The sequence below is a fragment of the Mesitornis unicolor genome, unplaced genomic scaffold (genome assembly GCF_000695765.1).
Source record: "Mesitornis unicolor isolate BGI_N332 unplaced genomic scaffold, ASM69576v1 scaffold3982, whole genome shotgun sequence".
Classification (NCBI taxonomy): domain Eukaryota; kingdom Metazoa; phylum Chordata; class Aves; order Mesitornithiformes; family Mesitornithidae; genus Mesitornis; species Mesitornis unicolor.
The window spans coordinates 6032-24799 of record NW_010171079.1 but is presented as its reverse complement, the minus strand read 5'-3'; the positions used below and the strand labels follow the sequence as shown (position 1 = coordinate 24799).

The window sequence follows — 18768 nt, the reverse complement described above, 5'->3', positions numbered from 1 at the left end:
GAAGAGCGGAATGGAGTTTACAATGCTGTACAAAGACATGCACCAGATCAACCGGTCCAGGATCCATCTGGGCACAGTCTCCTCCTGCAGTGTGAGGGATATTGCATCTCAGTTTGAGAATGAAGCGAAGGACAGGATGGAGCACAGCCTTAGTCGAGAGGATTCAGAGCAGATCCCCAAACACACAGTTTCGTCCCGTATCAGTGCCTTTGAGCAGCTGATTGAGAGATCCCGATCAATGCCCTCACTTGACTTTTCCATTGGACAAAACAAATTCACCACTTCTCTCCAGTCTAAAGCTTGTCTGAGTTCTGCCTACTCTGCAGAGATTCTTTTGGATTTGTCAAAAGCACACCAAGAAGAGAAGGATGCTGCCAGTTTGGCAGATAAATCCTCCCACTCCTGCAGCAATGTGGAGGACACAGCTTCAGATGTCAGTGATGCCATCCCTATGGACACACTTTCAGCTTGTACAGATGAGATAGATCTTCTCTCAAACGCATCCAATGACAGTGGCAGCAGCAGCAGCAACTTTAATGGGCCTCAGAAGCATAAAGTCAACAGATGCAAAGGCGCGTGCCCAGCTTCCTACACCAGGTTCACTACCATCCGAAGGCACGAGCAGCAGCAGGCCTCCAGGAACACTCATTCCAAAGGGGATATCTATGGGGACAGACACGTGCTCCCCAGAAACGTCTACCTAATGAGCCCGCTCCCCTTCCGATTGAAAAAGCCCTTCCAACACAAATCCTGCAGGACTCCACCCCCAGACTGCCTGGGAAGCCTGGCAGTGCCCAGCCCTGAGAACCCAGATGATCCTATGCAGCTGCAGGGGAGCGTAGGAGACAAGAGTCACCACTCCCAGCACCAACCATGCTCCAGAAGCAGGCCTCTAGCCCCCAGGCGCCTGTCTTCCTATGACATTCTGGAGAGGCTTAGCTACTTCCCCAGCGTGGGATCTAGCCGAGATAGCTTCATGGGCCGGGCTGGCACTCCTGACTCCTTAAACAATGTGAACCCTGTTCCGTACGCCCTCTGTCATGGCCTGGACACAAACAACAACCCGCACAGTGAACTTGGGACGTACCCAGGAGGTGGCTTTTTGTGTTCTTTACCAGTGTCCCTTCATCTGTCTCTTTTCTTCCTTACCCCTCCCCTTTTCTTCCACAACCCTTGCATTTTTTCTCTCCGCCTTTGCATCCCCTGACTCTCTCTGTTTTTTCCCCTAGTGTGTCTAACGTCCTTCGCATGTCTTGGTGAGCATTTTTGTTCAGGACTTGTTAACAGCTGCACTTCTGAGAAACGATTTCCACTGCCTTGCTAATCACATCGAGTTCAGTTTGCCTCTCAAGCAACTCCAGGGATGCAAGAATCTCAACATGAGATGTTTCTAGTCCTATATCATTTACACATATGGGAATATAAAACAAACCCAGATGATTTGCTTTAAGGAGCAGTTTCTCAAGGTCTAGTTGTGTGTGCGTGCGTGTGTGTGTGTGTGTGTGTGCGCGTATTGAATTTTTCTCAACAGTAAAATGCCAAATCATACTTTGATGGCAGCAAATCTTTTCTTCACAAAGTCCTTCTATGTCTATATACTTTCCTGTACCATTATCTTCTACCTGTTTTTGGATCTTTGTTCACAAGTACAGCCCAAAAGGGAAAAAAATGAAAATGTACAAATTATCAACATCTGATTGGCAATTTGGTCAATGGCAATTGAGAATCCCTGCTGTCATAATAGAAACAAATTGTTTAAAAATATCTCTTTTTTTCCTTTCTGGTTCTGCTAGATAAATCCGTCTGTATTTTAACTTCCTTATGTTGTTTTGAAGTAGATTCAGAATCACCAAGGCATTTTGCACCAGTTGATTACATGGAAACTCCAGAAGAAATTATCCGCAGACGGCACGATGATAAAGAGGTAATGCCCTCCTTTATGGTCTAATAACAGCTGTAGCAGTTCCACATATAAGAAACATGGCATTCAGCCTTATATAAGGACAGCTTGTATGTTCATGGCTATGTATATTGGAAGTTAGATCACAAAGCTTGAAGGAGTATGTTTTAAATGTAATACTATGCCTGCCACTGATTTAACGTATAATACGTAGTCCAGTAGTTTAGTTTTTGTTTAAAATGAACCTGATAGTTCTTTTCAATTGCACAAAATTATATATAGGGGATTTAAAGAATGTAAAAAGGCTGGAGATGTATGTGAGGTGTGGTACAACACCTCACTACTCACAGATAAAGATTAAATGGTGGTTCTGTGAGTAAGTTAGGGTTTCAGTGGTCTCCAAGCAAGCTACTTAAGTCTGTATTAATGAAACTGAGAACAGTATTTTTCGTGTGGGAGTCCTCAGGTTTTGAACAGCAAATGTAAGATATTTTAAGCTATCAGAAGGCGTAAAGTTTCCTCGTAGTACAAACTAGAATTCTTTGTGGTGTCTCAAGTTGGTGACAGAATGTAGCTGACCTTTTCAAAATGGCTGGGCAACACTGGGACAGGCTGAAATAATAGGAAAGCCATGTAGACTTTTTAGCACTGACTGTATTCAAGTTGAGTTAAAGAAGTTATAAATTGACTGCTTTCCAGGAAGCTGGAATTAATTTTTACTGCCTGGAGGGGAGAAAAAAAATAATTGCATTTTTAGTCTTAACTTTCTGAGTTCAAATGTTGTTTATGTGTGCTTTGAAATATGGTAAAACGTGCTCTTAAATCCTGTGTGAAAAATACATTTTTGCTGTCTTCTCCCATGAAACCGTTAGTAATATTCCCACTTCCAAAATCCAGCACAGAAACCTGTGTAAGAGCAAAACTCTGAATTCACTAAGACCTGCTGGCTTCAAATGAGTTAGCACAGAGCTGAACTCTTCAGCCTACAGTCAGTCCCAAAAGGTGGAAGAATCCTTCTGCCCAGGTACTCAAGAATGCACATTTTCTTTAGTGTGCCAGAGACTTCAGAAGTCTAAAATAATTATTTATTTTACAAAGTTTATTACATAAGCCCAAAGGAAATGTGGGAGAGAACCTGGTACCTGAAGATGGTTAGGCACTCTCCAAGCTCCTTGCAAAGCTCAGGGGAGTTTGGTGTCTCAGAAGTTACTTGTGGAGCTGATTCAGGTCTCTTGGAAGTCAGTGAGAGAGTCAATGGGAGAAGCTCCTTGTTGGTTGAAGGGGATTTGGACCAAAACTCCTTGTTGACTTCCATCAGCTTTGAATCAGATCCTCTCTGTGAGCTGGATTTCAGCTATGCCATAATGGTGATGTACCTTCTGTGCTTGCAGAATTTATTGTGTAGTTAGTAGAATCGGTATTTTATGTTGAACTGTAAAATCCCAGCTATTTGCTGGGACCTCAGATATTTTTACTTAAGTCTCATTTATGGCAGCTTTTGAATGCCTTTAACTAGATGATTTACTGCCCATTTTATGCAATTTTATGGCAGAAACTTTTAGAGGACCAGAGACGGCTTAAACGTGAGCAAGAAGAAGCTGATATTGCAGCTAGAAGGCACACAGGGGTTATTCCAACGCACCATCAGTTTATCACTAATGAGCGATTTGGGGACCTCCTAAATATAGACGATACAGCAAAGAGGAAATCTGGGTCAGAGGTCTGTTTTAGTTACCTCAGTCTGCTGCTTGACCCAAAGCAATATTTGCCTCTCACAATGTTGTGCTTTAGGCCGACATTAGCTCTTCAGAGAATGTCGTTTGTTTTTTTTCCCACCTTCCCCTTTCCCATTCTGGCTTCATTTAGATCTGCTTTGACTCTTGTGCCTGGAAAATTAATTGATATTTCTATACCGAGCTGCATATGTTAAAGCATGCCTGCTGAGAATTGCTGGTGCACACCTGTGATGCATGCCTTTAAATATCAGCTACTTTTAGTGAATCAAAGGCATTCTACATCTTTTGCATCATATTGCTACGTTGTCTCCTTGTCTGTGCCTTATGCTTAGAAACTTCATGTCTTCTTGATCCTGGCCATGCAACTGTCTCATAGTTGTTTTTTTTTTAGAAATAGATTGTTTCTTCTCCTCTTAAAAGATGCTTAATGTCCTTTAGAAACAATTGAAAAAGTCTCAGCATGTTTCACTGCGTAAAACCTGGAAGTTTTTTCTGGAAGAGACAAAGGAGGAGGTAGAAGGTTTTCCCATGAGCTCAAGGCACTTTTCCTGAGGGCTGGATGCTCAGTCCAGATGTCCTGACCAAATACCTTTTCCTGTCTTAGGATTGCTCCTGGGGCTCTTGACAGTGGCTCTGTTTCTCCAGAGGCGCTTCACTGCGGTGGTGGGTGAGGTGGTCACCATGTGGATGAAGTACACTTGTCTGACGTTCATGTAGTTTCAAATACTCTGGTGCCACATGAATGTGACTGCTTCTTCTTTTATGCTCTGTTACATAAGTGACTTTAAAATTGCCTGAATGTTTTGTGGCCTCTAGAAAATCAGCCATGTAAATCAATCTTTAAAGCCTAGGCCTGCTGTCAACATCCTCATTTGCTTTACTGCCACTGAAGATATTTTTTTAGACACGTACTTAATTTATGCATATTTTCTCCTCACCTTTGTCTCTTTCCTACCAATTTATACATAATACATGAGTCACATTGCAGGATTCAGCAGGGCCAGGTAATAATCAATAAGAGCCACATCAAATAAAATCCTGGTTTTTTTCCAGCTGGTAAATTTTGGTTTTCCATTCCCATATCAAGAGAAATTTGGTCCTGGAGCCCTAGTAACTGTAGTTACTAGAGCAGCTTTCATTCAGCAGGGTTTGTCACATTTAAAAGTTTACTGCTGTTAAATCTGTTTCCTGTAGAGCTCTCAATTACTGTTATACCAAAAGTTGGCACTTTCTGCCCTGGTGGGAGAGACCCATCCAGCATATTTGCACTGTAGTATCGGTTGCACATAAGCTTGCAGCAGAATACCTGCATTCAGTTTCTTCCCCAGACTAATTTTAGCTATAGAAGAGTTTGGATGCTTTTCCTCAGAAAAGCATTGAAATCCTAATTATTATTTTAATGTGTTGATTTTTTTGATCTCTAGATGAGACCTGCTAGAGCCAAGTTTGACTTTAAAGCGCAGACGCTAAAGTGAGTACAGCTTCTTACTACTGCCTTGAGTGTTCTTCCTCTGCTTTCTTAGCTAGGATGCAGCATTTATGAAGTGTCATGCAATTGGAACCATGTTTTGGGAGTCTCTTTCCAGTAGCTCAAAGTAAAGGTGTCCATAGTAAGGCAGGGAAAAATAATACGAATCTTGCAGGTTGTAGCCTCTAAAGGACCTTTAGGAAAATGTCTTCTTTCTCAGCACATCTGTATCCCATGTGATTTTTAGGGCACTAAAAATCTACACTCTTTACTGGACAAGTGAGTTCTCTGAGTGAGGGGGAGCCATGGGAGAGCGCTCTGGCTGATGTTCCTCCTCCTCCACACCTTGTAAACAGGATGGCCGGGTGAGACCTGGCAGCAGCTCTGTCACTGCCCTTGTGCTGAAGACTGAAGGGTTTCCCCTGCAGGACATCCCTGGTTACGTTCTGATTTAGGAGCTGGAAGAACTGTGTTAGTCAGTAGCTCACTGCGTAAGCCTGCCGTGCAGATTGTCAGAAGAACATAGATGTGCAGAACAGCAGCATCTTTTTCACTCGCTAAGCATAGCCCGAAGTCAGCAAGGGACTTAGATGCCTAGCTTTAAGCACTTAAGCTTTAAGCATCAGATTTTCCCGATTCAGGACTTATAATAGAGTGGTCACTGCTCCCCTGGCATCTTGTAGATACACCAGTGGATGTTTCTGGTGGCATTGTTGTACCTCTAAGCCCTGTTGTGGTCCCTCAGGTGAATCACACAGCACTACTCCTTCTTTTTGGGGAACACTGCTGTGAAGAGGCTTGGAAAAGGCCCTTCCATCTGCATGAGCTTGAAGAAGCTCTCATTTTAACATTGCTAGGGAAGGAAGAATGAAGAACAGAGTTCAGTGAAAGATGTAGTGCTTTTCTTCTCAGGTGCAAATGTCCTGGGAATGTTTTGTTATATGTTATATCTAATCAACAAACTAGCTTCTGTTAAAATCATGTGTCTCTTTGGAAGGCACCTGTGACATGACCTGTTTCAAAACAGGAACTGAGCACTGCTCACCATACCCAACATGGAAAGCAGACAGTGGCATCTTTTGCTTGAGCTTGACCCTGTTGCTGCTGGAGGGTATGTGTTTAGTAGGGCCTTCATAGGCAGCTTTTTTGACAGGATGCCCAAAGACCAAGAGAGTGCCTGCAGATCATGATATGAACAGGATGGTTCTCAACATGAGGCTTTCACTTTGGGTGGAGCATGATTTGTATCAAGAGGGCTGATGCAGGCCTTGGTACCTAGAGACTGCAGGACAGAAAACGCATCTGTTGTTCAGTAAAGTTCTGACAGAGCGCTTGTGTTGTTAACAGGGAACTTCCTCTGCAGAAAGGAGATATTGTTTACATTTACAAGCAGATTGACCAGAACTGGTATGAAGGCGAACACCATGGCAGAGTTGGCATCTTCCCACGGTCATACATAGAGGTAGCTGCTTTCCTTGCAGGTGTTCTCTTTGCCCGCTCCCTTTCTGCCAGTGTCCAGTTTATGGGCTTTCTGTATGTGACTCATTTGATTCTGTTTGTTCATTCTAGCTCCTCCCACCAGCTGAGAAAGCTCAGCCCAAAAAGCCATCACCAGTGCAAGTATTGGAATATGGAGATGCTGTTGCTAAGTTCAACTTCAATGGAGATACACAAGTGGAAATGTCCTTCAGAAAGGTAGGACTTTTCTTGTGCTGATGAATTGAATCCAGGCAAATGCTGAAGTTTTTTAACACCAGTAACTTGCAGTTTCCAAATGAAAGCTCCAATAAGATGAACAGCATGTTCAGGAAAGATTCCTTCTCATCACCCATGTTTTCATTCCATAGCCATTATGTAGTGCTTTGTGGTGAGTGTGTTGCAGGTAGGCTGAATCAAGAAGTGCCAATCACTGCCTTAGGGCTAGCTGAGAAGATACTTGGAGCACAGGTGCTAAAAGCCTGGCTTTGCAAGACAAATTGGATATTTGGTAACATATCTCCAGTCTGATTCTCTCCAGTGGAGATGCATACAGTCACATGAGAATGGCAACATAGAAAAGAAGGAAACTGGATTCACCTTCCTTCATACTACAAGCCAAATCATTGTGCATAGGCAAGTGTGCTTCTGTGGTACTGAATGCAGAGTGAAGAGATAGGAATGAGCTGTTCAGAGCAAAGCTAGCTATATTTAGATTAAGTAGCAGCATTTTTCCATCTCAGCCAGCTTTCTGTTTTGATGCTCATATTAGATCTTGTCTGTCTTCTCTTTTAATTATACATGAAGGCAGGACTTGCAGTTTATATTAAGGATGTGAAAGTCACTTCATTTGTCAGCAAAATAAGAGAGAGCATAGAGAGACCTAGTTTAAACTGTGGACCTGTGCATACTCCCTGTACACCTCATACCACTGAGAGTCTTGTGGTCTGTCTGAAATGGCTGGTTTCCATTTTTTTAACTGATTTTTAGCTCCAGGGTCTTGAAAATGTGAGCATAACTGAGTTTGCAGACAGTCCAAGTCAGCACCAGAAGATCTGCATTTCTTCCTCCTCTGAACTAAAAAAAATCTTTCCTATCCAGAGGTCAGAGTTAGGACCACATAACTGGGAAATAGGGGAGGCTGAGGGCCACTGACTGTTGTAAGTCAGTTGCAGCAAGATTGAAAATGTAATCTGCTTTTTCACCCCATAGGGTGAAAGGATCACGTTGATTCGACGAGTGGATGAGAATTGGTATGAAGGAAGAATCTCTGGCACCAGTCGCCAAGGCATCTTCCCTGTCACTTACGTGGAGGTGCTCAAACGGCCAGTGGTCAAGAATGCCATCGACTATCCTGACCCCCCAATGTCCCTCTCCCCTAATCGCAGCATGACGGCTTCACCACAGGTATTTGGACTAGATACAGCCAGTTACAGCACCTTGCAGAACAGGGTTTTTGCTATTGCTGTGCAAGAAGCAATTGACTGAAAAAAGCTGTAGCTAAGACTAGTGTTTTGTGCAGTAAAAGCCATGTGCTCCCTGCAATATGCTGCTACTGCAGGAAAAGGTGATGTTTCATTTACTAGAAAGGTTAATGAATGGGTCATTCAGGGATTTGGAGACTCAGCTTTTCATCTTTGATCTGTAGCTTGAATTCAGGCCAGGTTGAAAGGGCTACAGTTTACAGCCATCTGAGTAAATTTCACTGCCAGAGATGGAATGAATTGGTGATCCAGCTCTTCCTGGAGACATGTTTACACTTTATGGATCTCCACTGTGATGAGTTAATTTATTAGTTATGACTGTTCAAAGGGTGTTACAGACTGCTATAGTCTGTAGGAGTCATTATGTTGATCCCAGTACACTTGAATCAAGCTGTATGCTTACTCCTAATGTTCCAGCTCACAACCAAGATTTTGGGAGACCAGGGTCAGGAGAGTGGTCTGTATTATTTGAAATCAATGCTAAATTAACTCAGGTTTTGAGAGCAGGCCAGTCTGGGATCTTCCATGAAGATTCACTATAAACCATACTGCAGTTCAAACCAGAAATCAAAATGACAGTAGGTAATTGGGGATCCCAGAATATTTGCAATGGAAATCATATCAGGGAGGCAGTGAGTCTCTAAATCCCTTGGTTTTGCTTTCATCCTGCAAATACTTAAGCTTGAAGGTCAGTGTATGTGTCTGGGTTGCAGCCATGAGGTTCTGGTGCACCCGTGTGTCACCCACAGGACTGAAGCAAGGTTGTTCTGAGGTCAAGACTGCAAGGAACAAAAGTGGAGAATTGGGATCAGGAAAAAGGGACATATGGTACCAGACAGACGGGAAAGATTGCCATGGCTCATGCCTAGTGTCTGTCTGGATCTTCCCTAAAAGGAGTGTTTTTATTCTTAGCCACGGTGTAAAGAGAAAAGACTTCTTGCTTGTTTGGGGTGCCTTGTCAAACTGTACCTCAGCTGAGCTTTTCTGTTTGAGCTTGGCAGTCTCTCCATAGCTGTGGCCTGTCTGCCACAGCTCTCTGCAAATTTCTCCCTTTGATGGAAAAGATCGTATCCACCCTTTTTTTGTTTCCTTTGCTATTCCTTTTATTCCTCCCCTAGTAAATCAATTTTCTTCCTTACTTTTTTGCCTAACTTGGCAAAGGACTGAGAAATGCTCTGATCAGTGCTAATGTGACTGATCTCACTGATATTGCTGGTGGTAATAGCTAAGGGCAGAACTCAGTTGTGTGCTCTGCCTTTATAAACACAGGGCCTACTTTAATCACCTGAAGACCAAATAGCCACAGCTGGCTGTTTTGATCCCTTTCTCCTCCACAGCTTCAGCAATGCAAGCTTCCTGAAGAGTAGGCATTGCTCGTGCTAGAGTTGGATAAAGTCAAAATTCGTTGCAGCAGTGAATTCTGACTAGGTCCATGGTGTGAGTTGCTGAGGCCCCAGCTATTACTGCCAGGCCAGTCAAATGCTGCATGCTGCCACCATGGATGGTGGCTTCAACTGCTACCTGAGGGACTTACAGCATAGGAAGTGAAGTCTAAGGTTTTCCACAAGATGTTTTATGTCTGAGATCATGGCAAAAGCTGGAGAAGGGTGTTAGCAGCACAGATACTGACTGGACTCTGTGGTTGGAGCTACTGTGGACAGCACATTCTCCAACACAGTGCACCTGTCCATGGAAAACCTATGCACCATGCTTGGTCACAGATCTGCTCCTCTCCACACTCGCTTGCTCTCCTTTTACTTTTGCTCAGTCGTTTTGTATTTTCCTTTATTATTTTTCTGTTCATTTCTTTCTTTTTTCTCTCCTGCTTTTGTCTCCTTCAAGTCTCCCAGCTCTGAGCTGCTCCATACACCAACTCCTCCGCCTTTGCCTTTCGCGCGCCGCGCCTTATCTCCAGAGGTGCAGGCGGTCACATCCGAGTGGATTGCTCTGACCGTGGGAGTGTCTCCTAGCACCACTCCTGCCATAACTCCTCCATTGCCTCCTCTGCCTGAAGCCTCTCTCTCTCACACTGACTCTCTCTCGCCTTCTGCTGCAGCCAGCCCTTCTCCCCCGGTCAGCCTCCACCATTCTCATCTCTCTGGCTCCTCGACTCCCAGGTCCATTAAATCCCCATTGCCCTCTTACTCATCCAGACCTCAGTCCTCCGCTCACAGTTTCTATCAGGCCACTCCACAAAACGAAGAGAAGTTTGTCGCCTCCCCTTCTCCCAGTGTGAGCTTCTCCAGCTCCCCTCGCTGGGCAGTGGAGAGCCCTGACAGCATCCTCGCAGAGCAGCGTGACACCCCTGGCAGCCAAGCCTGGCTCCAAAAGACTAGAGAGGGCAGCAGCAACCCTGAGCAGGGGACTCACACTGTTCCCAAGATCTCTGTTGAGAGCTGCCTGAAACCATCCCAACTAGACATGCGTGTGAGCCCAGAAAAGAGACCTGTGGGTTCCTCTGAGGACAACCAGTTGTGTCAGGAGCTAATGGCTATTGTGCAGGGAGGTAAAACAGAGAAAAGAAGCGTGAGGAAAGGTGATCTGGGAAAATTTCAAAGCTGGGAAAAGAAGGTACTTCTCCTGCATGTGTGTGCGCTGCTCTGAGTCGCTGATTTTAACTGGTGTGTGGAGGTTTGTGCTGCTTTGCTGGCCAGAGAGAGCAAGAGGCTGCCACATGTCAATTTGTTGATCCTAAGACATTCTTTCAGGGATCACCAGTGGCATTCACTGGATAGCAGATGAAAAAGTCTTAGAAGAGGACTCAGGAGCAGTGTAGTGAAAATGATAATAGATGGATAATAGATAGATAGATTAGAACAGATAATAACACAGGACTGACTCAGTTGGTCATATCTAATGTGTCCCTGGTAGTGTAATAGATGAAAGTATCACACAGGCCTTGTGCCCACATACCTCATAGTGTAGAATACAGGCAATTCCTTGCTATTCAGAGATTTTCCAGTGTGCAATGGATCATCTTTGGTTATAGGATTTATTTGTTTCTCCTAAAGCCAAGGACTGAAAAGCCTTGTAAATATCAGCCTGGCTCCTAGAATCACAAAAGCTGTTCCCTGTTTATCCTGGAGCCTATGGTTTAGTGAACCTTAGTCTGGGATGTGCATTATTAAGTCAGGGAGGCTTGATTATTATATGTGCATTGAGTGGAATTTATTACCTTTACATTTCCAAAATGATGTGAAAGGGTCTAGCCACAAATGAGAATTAGACCTAGCGATTCTTTTCCCCGAGAGTTTTTAGTTATAGATGGCTGTATGTTACAATGAGAGGAGAGGGGACATAGGGGAGCCCTCAAGTAGCTTCTGCAAAATAAAGTCTGGCCCCAGTCTTGGTATAGGGGATCTGTCTTACTCTGCAGTGCTCAGTTGACTTGGGGTCCACTGTGGGCTACAGCCCAGCCCAAATACATTACAGCACCCCCATGCTACCTTGTATAAGAGTGGGATTTTGAAGAGCTCAAAATCATAGCATGATAAATACTGTCTTGGATGCACTGCGATAGCCTCCAAGACATACCCTATTTAGCCAACATTAAATAATGAGGATCTAGGGTTTCTAAGATTACCTATTTCACACTGGGAAATCTTATGACAAATTGTTTGACTTCTGCTTGAATCATAACCAGAAGTGTATTGAAACCTGTGTAAAGACCATGCTGTTTACCATCTGGATATATTTTTAGTAGCATTTTTACAGGCATAACCTGCATGTGTAAAACAGAATGAAGTGGTCAGCTCAGACAAACTAACTGGACACTGCACTTGCCCTTGCATGGAGTTATGTTTGCTGTGTGTGCGTGGTATTTGCTGGAGAGTAGATGCTCTTATCACTAGCAGTGATTGTGATAAGAGAGTGTGTGCCAAGCTGACCAACTTTTCTTTTCTTCGAAAGACTGCAGACTCAAAAGCATTCTCTTCATCTGCTCCTCTCTCTTCCTCTGCCCTCTCTTCCTCTACTGTCACAACACAGCCACCTCCCCGACTCACACGCAGAGTCAATAAGTCACAGGTAATCATCTTTGCTGATTACTCTTCCATTACCCAGAGTTGTTTCCATGCCATGTCATTGTTTTTTTCATATGCTTGTTGAGCCATTCATTGATTCCACAGGTGAGATATTTCTCCTGTCATTTAATTCAGAATTTTATTTTTTTAAAATAATTTTAAATTACTTCTGGGCTGTGCAGAAGCGCAGGTATGGGCAAAATCTTTGGCTGGTGCAAATCCACATAGCTCAAGTCTGGGTTTCCACCACTTTGTACCAGTATCTGGTTTTCTGTTCCTCCAAAGGATTAACCCAGGTTTTATTTAGTTCTGACCTTGAGTGCCTACAGTACAATTGCATTATAAGGCAGTATCGGTGGCCTTGTTATGTAGCATGAGATACTTTGGTCCAGGTTTTGTTTAATCACCTGAGATCACCCTCGGCACGGTGTGGCTGGGATGTCCAGGGTTTGGGAATGAGCAGTGCTTGCAGCTGCCGGTGTCTCGTCAGTCCTTCCAGGCAGCTTCCACAAGATGGCAATATTTGAAACAGAAAGCTCACAACTGACAAAAACTGGACTGTGTGTGTAATGCAGGTAGTGGGGAAACAGTCTTTGGCTTGATCAGTGAACCAGCCAGGCTGCTCATGCAGGTTACGTGTGTCAAGTAGTTGCCAACGTTACTTATTTTCTTGACCAGTTCATGAGAGTCAGAAACAGCTTTAACTCTGAAATCTTCCTGTTGCCTTTACTTACCTCATTTCCCTCTGATTGTGAGCTTGCACAGCTTTTTAGTGAACGACCACCTCCTGCTTCCCTTTTAGTTTCAATATCTGAATCCAGTAGGGTACATATTCTGTTTCACGATAAAAATCCATAGAAGTTTTCTGTGTTGGCCTTTCTCCTGACCTCTGATCTGCTTGGTCCTGCTGGTACTTGTATTGGTTGTATGTGATTCAAAAGAGGAGAAGCAGAGAGCCTTTGGGAAAGATGTTTCTCCTGAGTACTGACTAGCATACAGTTCTATTTTGGGTGTTGCATCTGGTCGTAATAGAACTCTGTGGCCTTTCTTTGGAGTTGAAGTCAAGCCAAAAGTCCATCTTTTATATGCCTTGACAATCAGAACATTGTCAGTGTCAAGTTAAAACTGTGTGAGACATTATCAGTAGTCTTAACCTCCTTTACAGCTCTGGGTCTACAGTTATTTAGGGAGCAAGAGTGGTCTTTATATGTGCAAATAACTTCTCATTATCTGTGTGGCCCATACAGAGGCTGATGGCTGCAGCAGAACTGCAGGTGATACCCTGGAGGCCTTCTCAAAAATCTGTCATCTTTTCATTGATTTTCAAGAAATGAGAAAAGGACTTAGTAGACATTTGGGGTTTGTTTCCATTACTGTCCATCCATGGTGTTTGATGTATTTTGTCATTTTTAATTTTAGGGTTTTTTTTCTTATCATAGAGAACCTCCCCAGTTATTAGATTCTGACCCAGGGTTTTTTGCAGGTTTAAGACCTCTTTGGTACAGATGGACTCTGTTCTTGCCTGTTCCATTAAGTAATAATATTAAGTACCATGGCTCTTTTAGCTATTCTGAAATTATTCCCTTTTGTTTAGTTTCACAGTCAAAACTAAAAAGAAAAATGAACAACCCCACAGCATGTGAAAGATATTTCAAGTATAACTTACAGAGAGTTTATTTCAGTATTCCAGTAAACATGATATTAAGCAGTAATGTAATCTATCCAATTCATTTGTTTCAGGGCACCCTCAGAAAATTTCTGGTTTAATTCCTGTTTTACTCTGAGGTCCTGTTAGCACAGTGACAGTCACCAGTGGTGCTGGCGAGTGTGTGAGCAGTGCAGCAGCTTTGGCCCCAGGGCAGGACTGTGGCCATGGGATGGGGAAGGCACGAGTGGCTGGAGGAGGGTCCCTGCATGGCCCATCAGTGTGAGGGATGTCAGTGGAGAGCTCCTCTCCACTTGTACAAAACCACTCAGGCAGAGTGGTGAGTAATTTCACCCACTTTGTGTTGGTAGAGAGGAGAGCATATGAGGAGAATGCTCAGACCCTATGTTCTCCACTTACTTAGCATGTTCATTACTTAGCACCATCTCCAAGGTAAGCTTTTATCCTGCCCTGCAGTGGTTTTCTGCTGCTCCACAGGATCAACGTGGTAGCATTTCTGCCCAGCATGTTTATTGTCCGAACCAGGGCTGTAAAGCCTGCAGCAGGCATTGGTACCTGCTCCCCATGGAAGATGCGTTTTTCTGGTGTAGATACAGCCTTCATCTTATCATCCATGGGCTGGGGAGTCTTTCCATTGAGTTAGGCAGCCTTTAGGTCAGACTGCTCCACACTGCAGCCTTTTCAGTGTTCTTTGTGAGAGCTCTTTGGCCAGCTTTCCCCTCACTTTCACTAGAGCTGGGGCTTGGTGTGTGCAGAGGTTTTGCTTTTTCTTTTCAGCTAGGCTGGGGAGTCCTCCCTGCTCATGGTTCTCCATTCACATGTGAGGGCATCTCTGCGGGTGTGTGCCCTTCTATGAGGGGATACCAATTTGTCTGTCTCTCTGTCTTGTCTGTCTGTTAGTCTGTTCTGCTTAGCTTTCTCTTTGCTTATGTAGTCCTTTAACTCCCACCAGAAAAGGATGGAAGAAGACATGTGAACACGAGCTGCAATGAACAGACACACTGATGCCGCTTGACTGCGCTAGGAAGAGGGAGAGCACTATTGAGTAGGCCCAGCATCTTTCCTCCTAACAGTTAAAAATCTGCCTTAGAATTTTGTAAGCTCTAAATGTAGAACCCTTTCTGGTATTCTTACAAACCCGCAGTACTCTTTAGATTCATTCTCAAACTGCATATGAGGTGCAAGCAGTGGCCAGCTGGGCTTCAGGACTGACTGTGCCACATATTTGTGCTATCTGTAGACATGGAGATGTAGACACATGGGCACCTGCTTAAGTTTATTCATATAGTCTTAGCAAAGACTATAGTGTGCCTGAAGTGGTAGGGGTTGAGTTGTCCTCACAGGCTGTGAACACCTGTCACTTTTAGGTCCCTCAGTTTACCTCCAGCAGCAGCAGGGCTGGCTTAGTGTTTTGAGGGAACCTCTGTTTTATGCTTTGGAGCTATGCCCCACACTCCCTGATTCCTCATCTACCTCTGGAACATGAAGCCACCACTGTAGGTAGTACATGGGCTTTCTGAACCAGTTTGAAGAGTACTTGGACCTATAACACTTCTTTTCTTCTTTATTCTCTTCTCTCCCTGCAATAATAATGTAGGTTGGCTGGTCATTTTTTTTTAAAAAACAAAAAAGTCATCTAGGCCATGCTATCAGGTCACTTGTTTGAAGCAGTGGAGTGGTACATTTGCAGCCTATAATTATAGGATCTGATCAGTTTTTCATCCTGTTTGGCTAATGCTGCACAGTTGCTGACTTAAGAGTGTTTCATCACTTCAATGTATCAATGTAGGGCTCTGCTGTAGCCCTGGGAGTTTGTGCTGAGACACCTACTGCTATGATAGGAGCTACCTGGATCTCCAAAGCAGAGGCCAGCGGGATCCACTTAGTTGTGTGTCTCATGGAGGTCCCCATAGGATCTTCCCAGAAAAGGGAATGTGGCCAAGTTTCTGATGCTGGTAGGCTGCACCTCCTGGCATTACACATTCAAGCCTGCACCACGGAGCATTCAGAGGTAGTGGCAAGTTTTTAGCTTTCAAATAACTAATCTAATTCATAGTTATTAATGCTTTTTGGAGGAAAAGATGGTCAGGGAGGTCACAAGTAATCAATGAGAAATGGACCGCATGGTCTTAGGTGCTCATGGAGCAATTTCAGCAGTCAATTTATTAATATGGAGCAGAGAAGCACTTTCTTGAATTAAAAAAAAAAAAAAATCTTAAGCTGCCTCTTACCTCAGCCTGGAAATTGGTTTGCCCAGCTAATTGACCACCTGAGTTAGCTCTGTCTCATCAGATTTGATGCACTATATCCAGTTGGTCTGCGCAATATTAATTTTAAATTTCTAATTATTCCATTTGCCTTTCAGAGCTGCTGATAGACAGGCAGGAATTACTTCCAGAAATCCCGTGACAATTTCAGGCTGCGCAGTAAATGCTTTGAATGTGAATTCCACTGCAATTAGCCCATCCAACTTACATTCAGTTGTCTCTCTATAGAAATATACATGGTAACAGAGCATTGTTTCTTAGGGCAGTGATCCCAGATTCCAGCCCCAGACAGTACAGCTGACCACAAAGGAGCTGCTGTGGGGTTGGGCTGGCCTTGAGTGGGTCACAGTCCTTGAGAAAAGAGATGGTTTGCTTTGATACAGTGATGGGCACAGCTCCAGAGGTCCAAGACGTGGTTCAGAGGAGCTCTGAGAACGGGAATTAGACAGGGATGAGCTCATTACCTTGTGCTTCTCCAAACTCTTTGAGCATGCTTGGGCTGAAGGTATCCCAAACCTCTTTATCCTCTGCTTCTGCCCTGTCTTGCGATGCCGTGAGAAATCAACCCTTTTACTGAAGAGCATTGTTGAAGTGAATAAAGAGGAAGAGGGAAAGCATAAAAATTGAGACCTTTGGAATTTGGGTTGAAAATTGTGTTGAATGATCACAGAGGATGGCAGTGCTCTCTATCTTACCCAATCCACTTTGCCAAGCAGGCCTGCGAGTAGTACAAATAACTACACTAGTTCAGACACCTCATTTACTCACAGTGTGCCCTTTGCTTTCAGTAGGTGTTTGAATATGCAAAAAGCATGCAAAATCAGGCTCTGGATACCTGTGTGACTTTCTCAGTGACCTTCCCCCTAAACCCTTCAACCCTAAACTCCTGATTTTCCTTACTGTGCCCTGGGACACGCGAATCTCTGTGAAAAGTTGTGACTGGAGAGAGAGGCAGAGCAGAATCCAGAAGCTTCGTAGGTGGTGGTGATTGGAGCAGGGTTTTCCAGTCAGGGCCTCCTCTGACCTGAAGCTCTTCCTCCCTATGGGAATTAACAGAGCAGCTCAGATCCCTCCTTGGTACAAGCTAGAGTGATTTTGATGGGGCTACATAGAATTGTGCCTTCCGAGGACCTGAGCTCATCTTTTTCAAGAAGCAAGCAAGTTACTGTTGTCTCCAGTGTCAAAGTCATTGAGGACATCTCTAAAAACAGCAGCAGATTCCTCTCAGCATACTTTTGGCTGTTAAAGTTTGGTGCTCTCAAGTATGTGCTACTGTCCTTGTTTCAACCCCCTACAGGAATGCAGTGTGACACCGTGTACCCCTTCTGGTTGTAGCTGTGTCCATAACCTTCCCCTCTCATTCCCTGCTCTGAGCTTGTGTTTCGCTGTCGCCTTTCTGTTTGCAGCAGTCTGTGCTGTAGTGCCGTACATTACTGTAGCCTTAATGTCTTTTGTGTAAATGAAAGACCTTGCTGTCCAAGAAGCGTGGTGTTGGGGTGGGAAGGACAAGAGTTGTTAATTTTCTTTTGTTGTCTGCGTTCCATTTGATTTTTTTCAATTCTGACCAATATAACATCTGCTAAAGTGTCTTCCTTATCATTTGCTTGGTGATCACACAGCCTTCCCACCATTCATTGAGAGCTGGACCAGATCTCACAGAGTCTGAAAAGAGCTATGTGGTAAGGCCACTGTTTAAATCAGTTGTGTAGTCCTAGACTCTCTTCACCCAGACAGTAACACCTCACTAGAGATAAAATGCCAGCATTATTTTTAGCTGTGAAGTAGGTACATGTTTATCTGTTTGCATATGTTGTTTTGTTTGCAACAGAAAACGGGAATTTAGCAATTAGAAAAACTTGTCATAAGCCAATGAGAAGTTGGGGTAATGGTGCTGCCAGTCCCTGGGTATAAGTTAAATGAAGCAAAATGCATGAACAGAACGGCCCACCTTGCATTCTTGAACTGACTTCATAGCATTTGTAACGATGCCACTGCATAACTAATTGCAACCTCTTATGCTGCTGCTTTTAAAAATATATGTATATGTATTTGTTACAAATCTTCAAACTAAATGCCAAATTCTTCTGTATCTTGCCTATTTTTCCATGCTTACACCTGGATCCCTTCTGCACTCCACTACCTGGATATTTACCTGGATCTACAACTCTTTTTTTTTTTTTTAACTGGACTTACGTGCTGCATCTGGAATGTCCCATCTCTTCTTGTCTATATTTTCCCCTCCCTCCCCCTTGTTGACTGTCCTTTGGGTGTTCTTGGATGTCAATGCTGCCTACCACGCAGGAAGCAGTTTGCAATGAGATCATAAACATTGCAGAAAAGTCTGTTCATTACTGCAGTACTATTTCTCAGCCTCTTGACTCTCGCCACAAGGTGACCTCTAATGACCATAAACCATCTCTCATCATTTCTCAGCAACCTCAAGCACAGCAGCAAGGAGCCAGCCCTGACAGAAGTCAAACACCACGAGACATGTAAGTCCTTTTGGCTCCCATCTCTTCTGGGCGCCTTGTCTTTGCCTGATGGTGAAGATGGGGAGGTGTGAAAGCTTCAGCATTTCAGGAGTTGAATTAGAATTATGGGAAAGTGTCAGCTTTTCTTTAAAGAACAAAAATAGCCCATATAGCCCATGATCATATAATGAATAATTTTAAACTGAGGCCTTCATAGCTTGTATAGCACCTGAAAAAATGACCTTGTGATCCAGGACTGGTTCTCCATTGAGCACTTG

At 43.8% G+C, this 18768-nt stretch overlaps 1 protein-coding gene across 1 annotated transcript in view; it reads left to right on the top strand.

The window, feature by feature from the left end:
• SORBS1 (sorbin and SH3 domain containing 1) overlaps positions 1–18768 on the top strand; it is a 76002-nt gene that overhangs the window by 55212 nt on the left and 2022 nt on the right. Inside the window, exons 23-32 of the mRNA XM_010179885.1 lie at positions 1839–1924; positions 3453–3620; positions 5061–5107; positions 6452–6566; positions 6674–6799; positions 7793–7987; positions 9907–10635; positions 11974–12090; positions 17639–17698; positions 18321–18511. Coding sequence (XP_010178187.1) covers positions 1839–1924; positions 3453–3620; positions 5061–5107; positions 6452–6566; positions 6674–6799; positions 7793–7987; positions 9907–10635; positions 11974–12090; positions 17639–17698; positions 18321–18511 — 1834 coding nt within the window. The remainder of the gene's footprint in view (positions 1–1838; positions 1925–3452; positions 3621–5060; positions 5108–6451; positions 6567–6673; positions 6800–7792; positions 7988–9906; positions 10636–11973; positions 12091–17638; positions 17699–18320; positions 18512–18768) is intronic.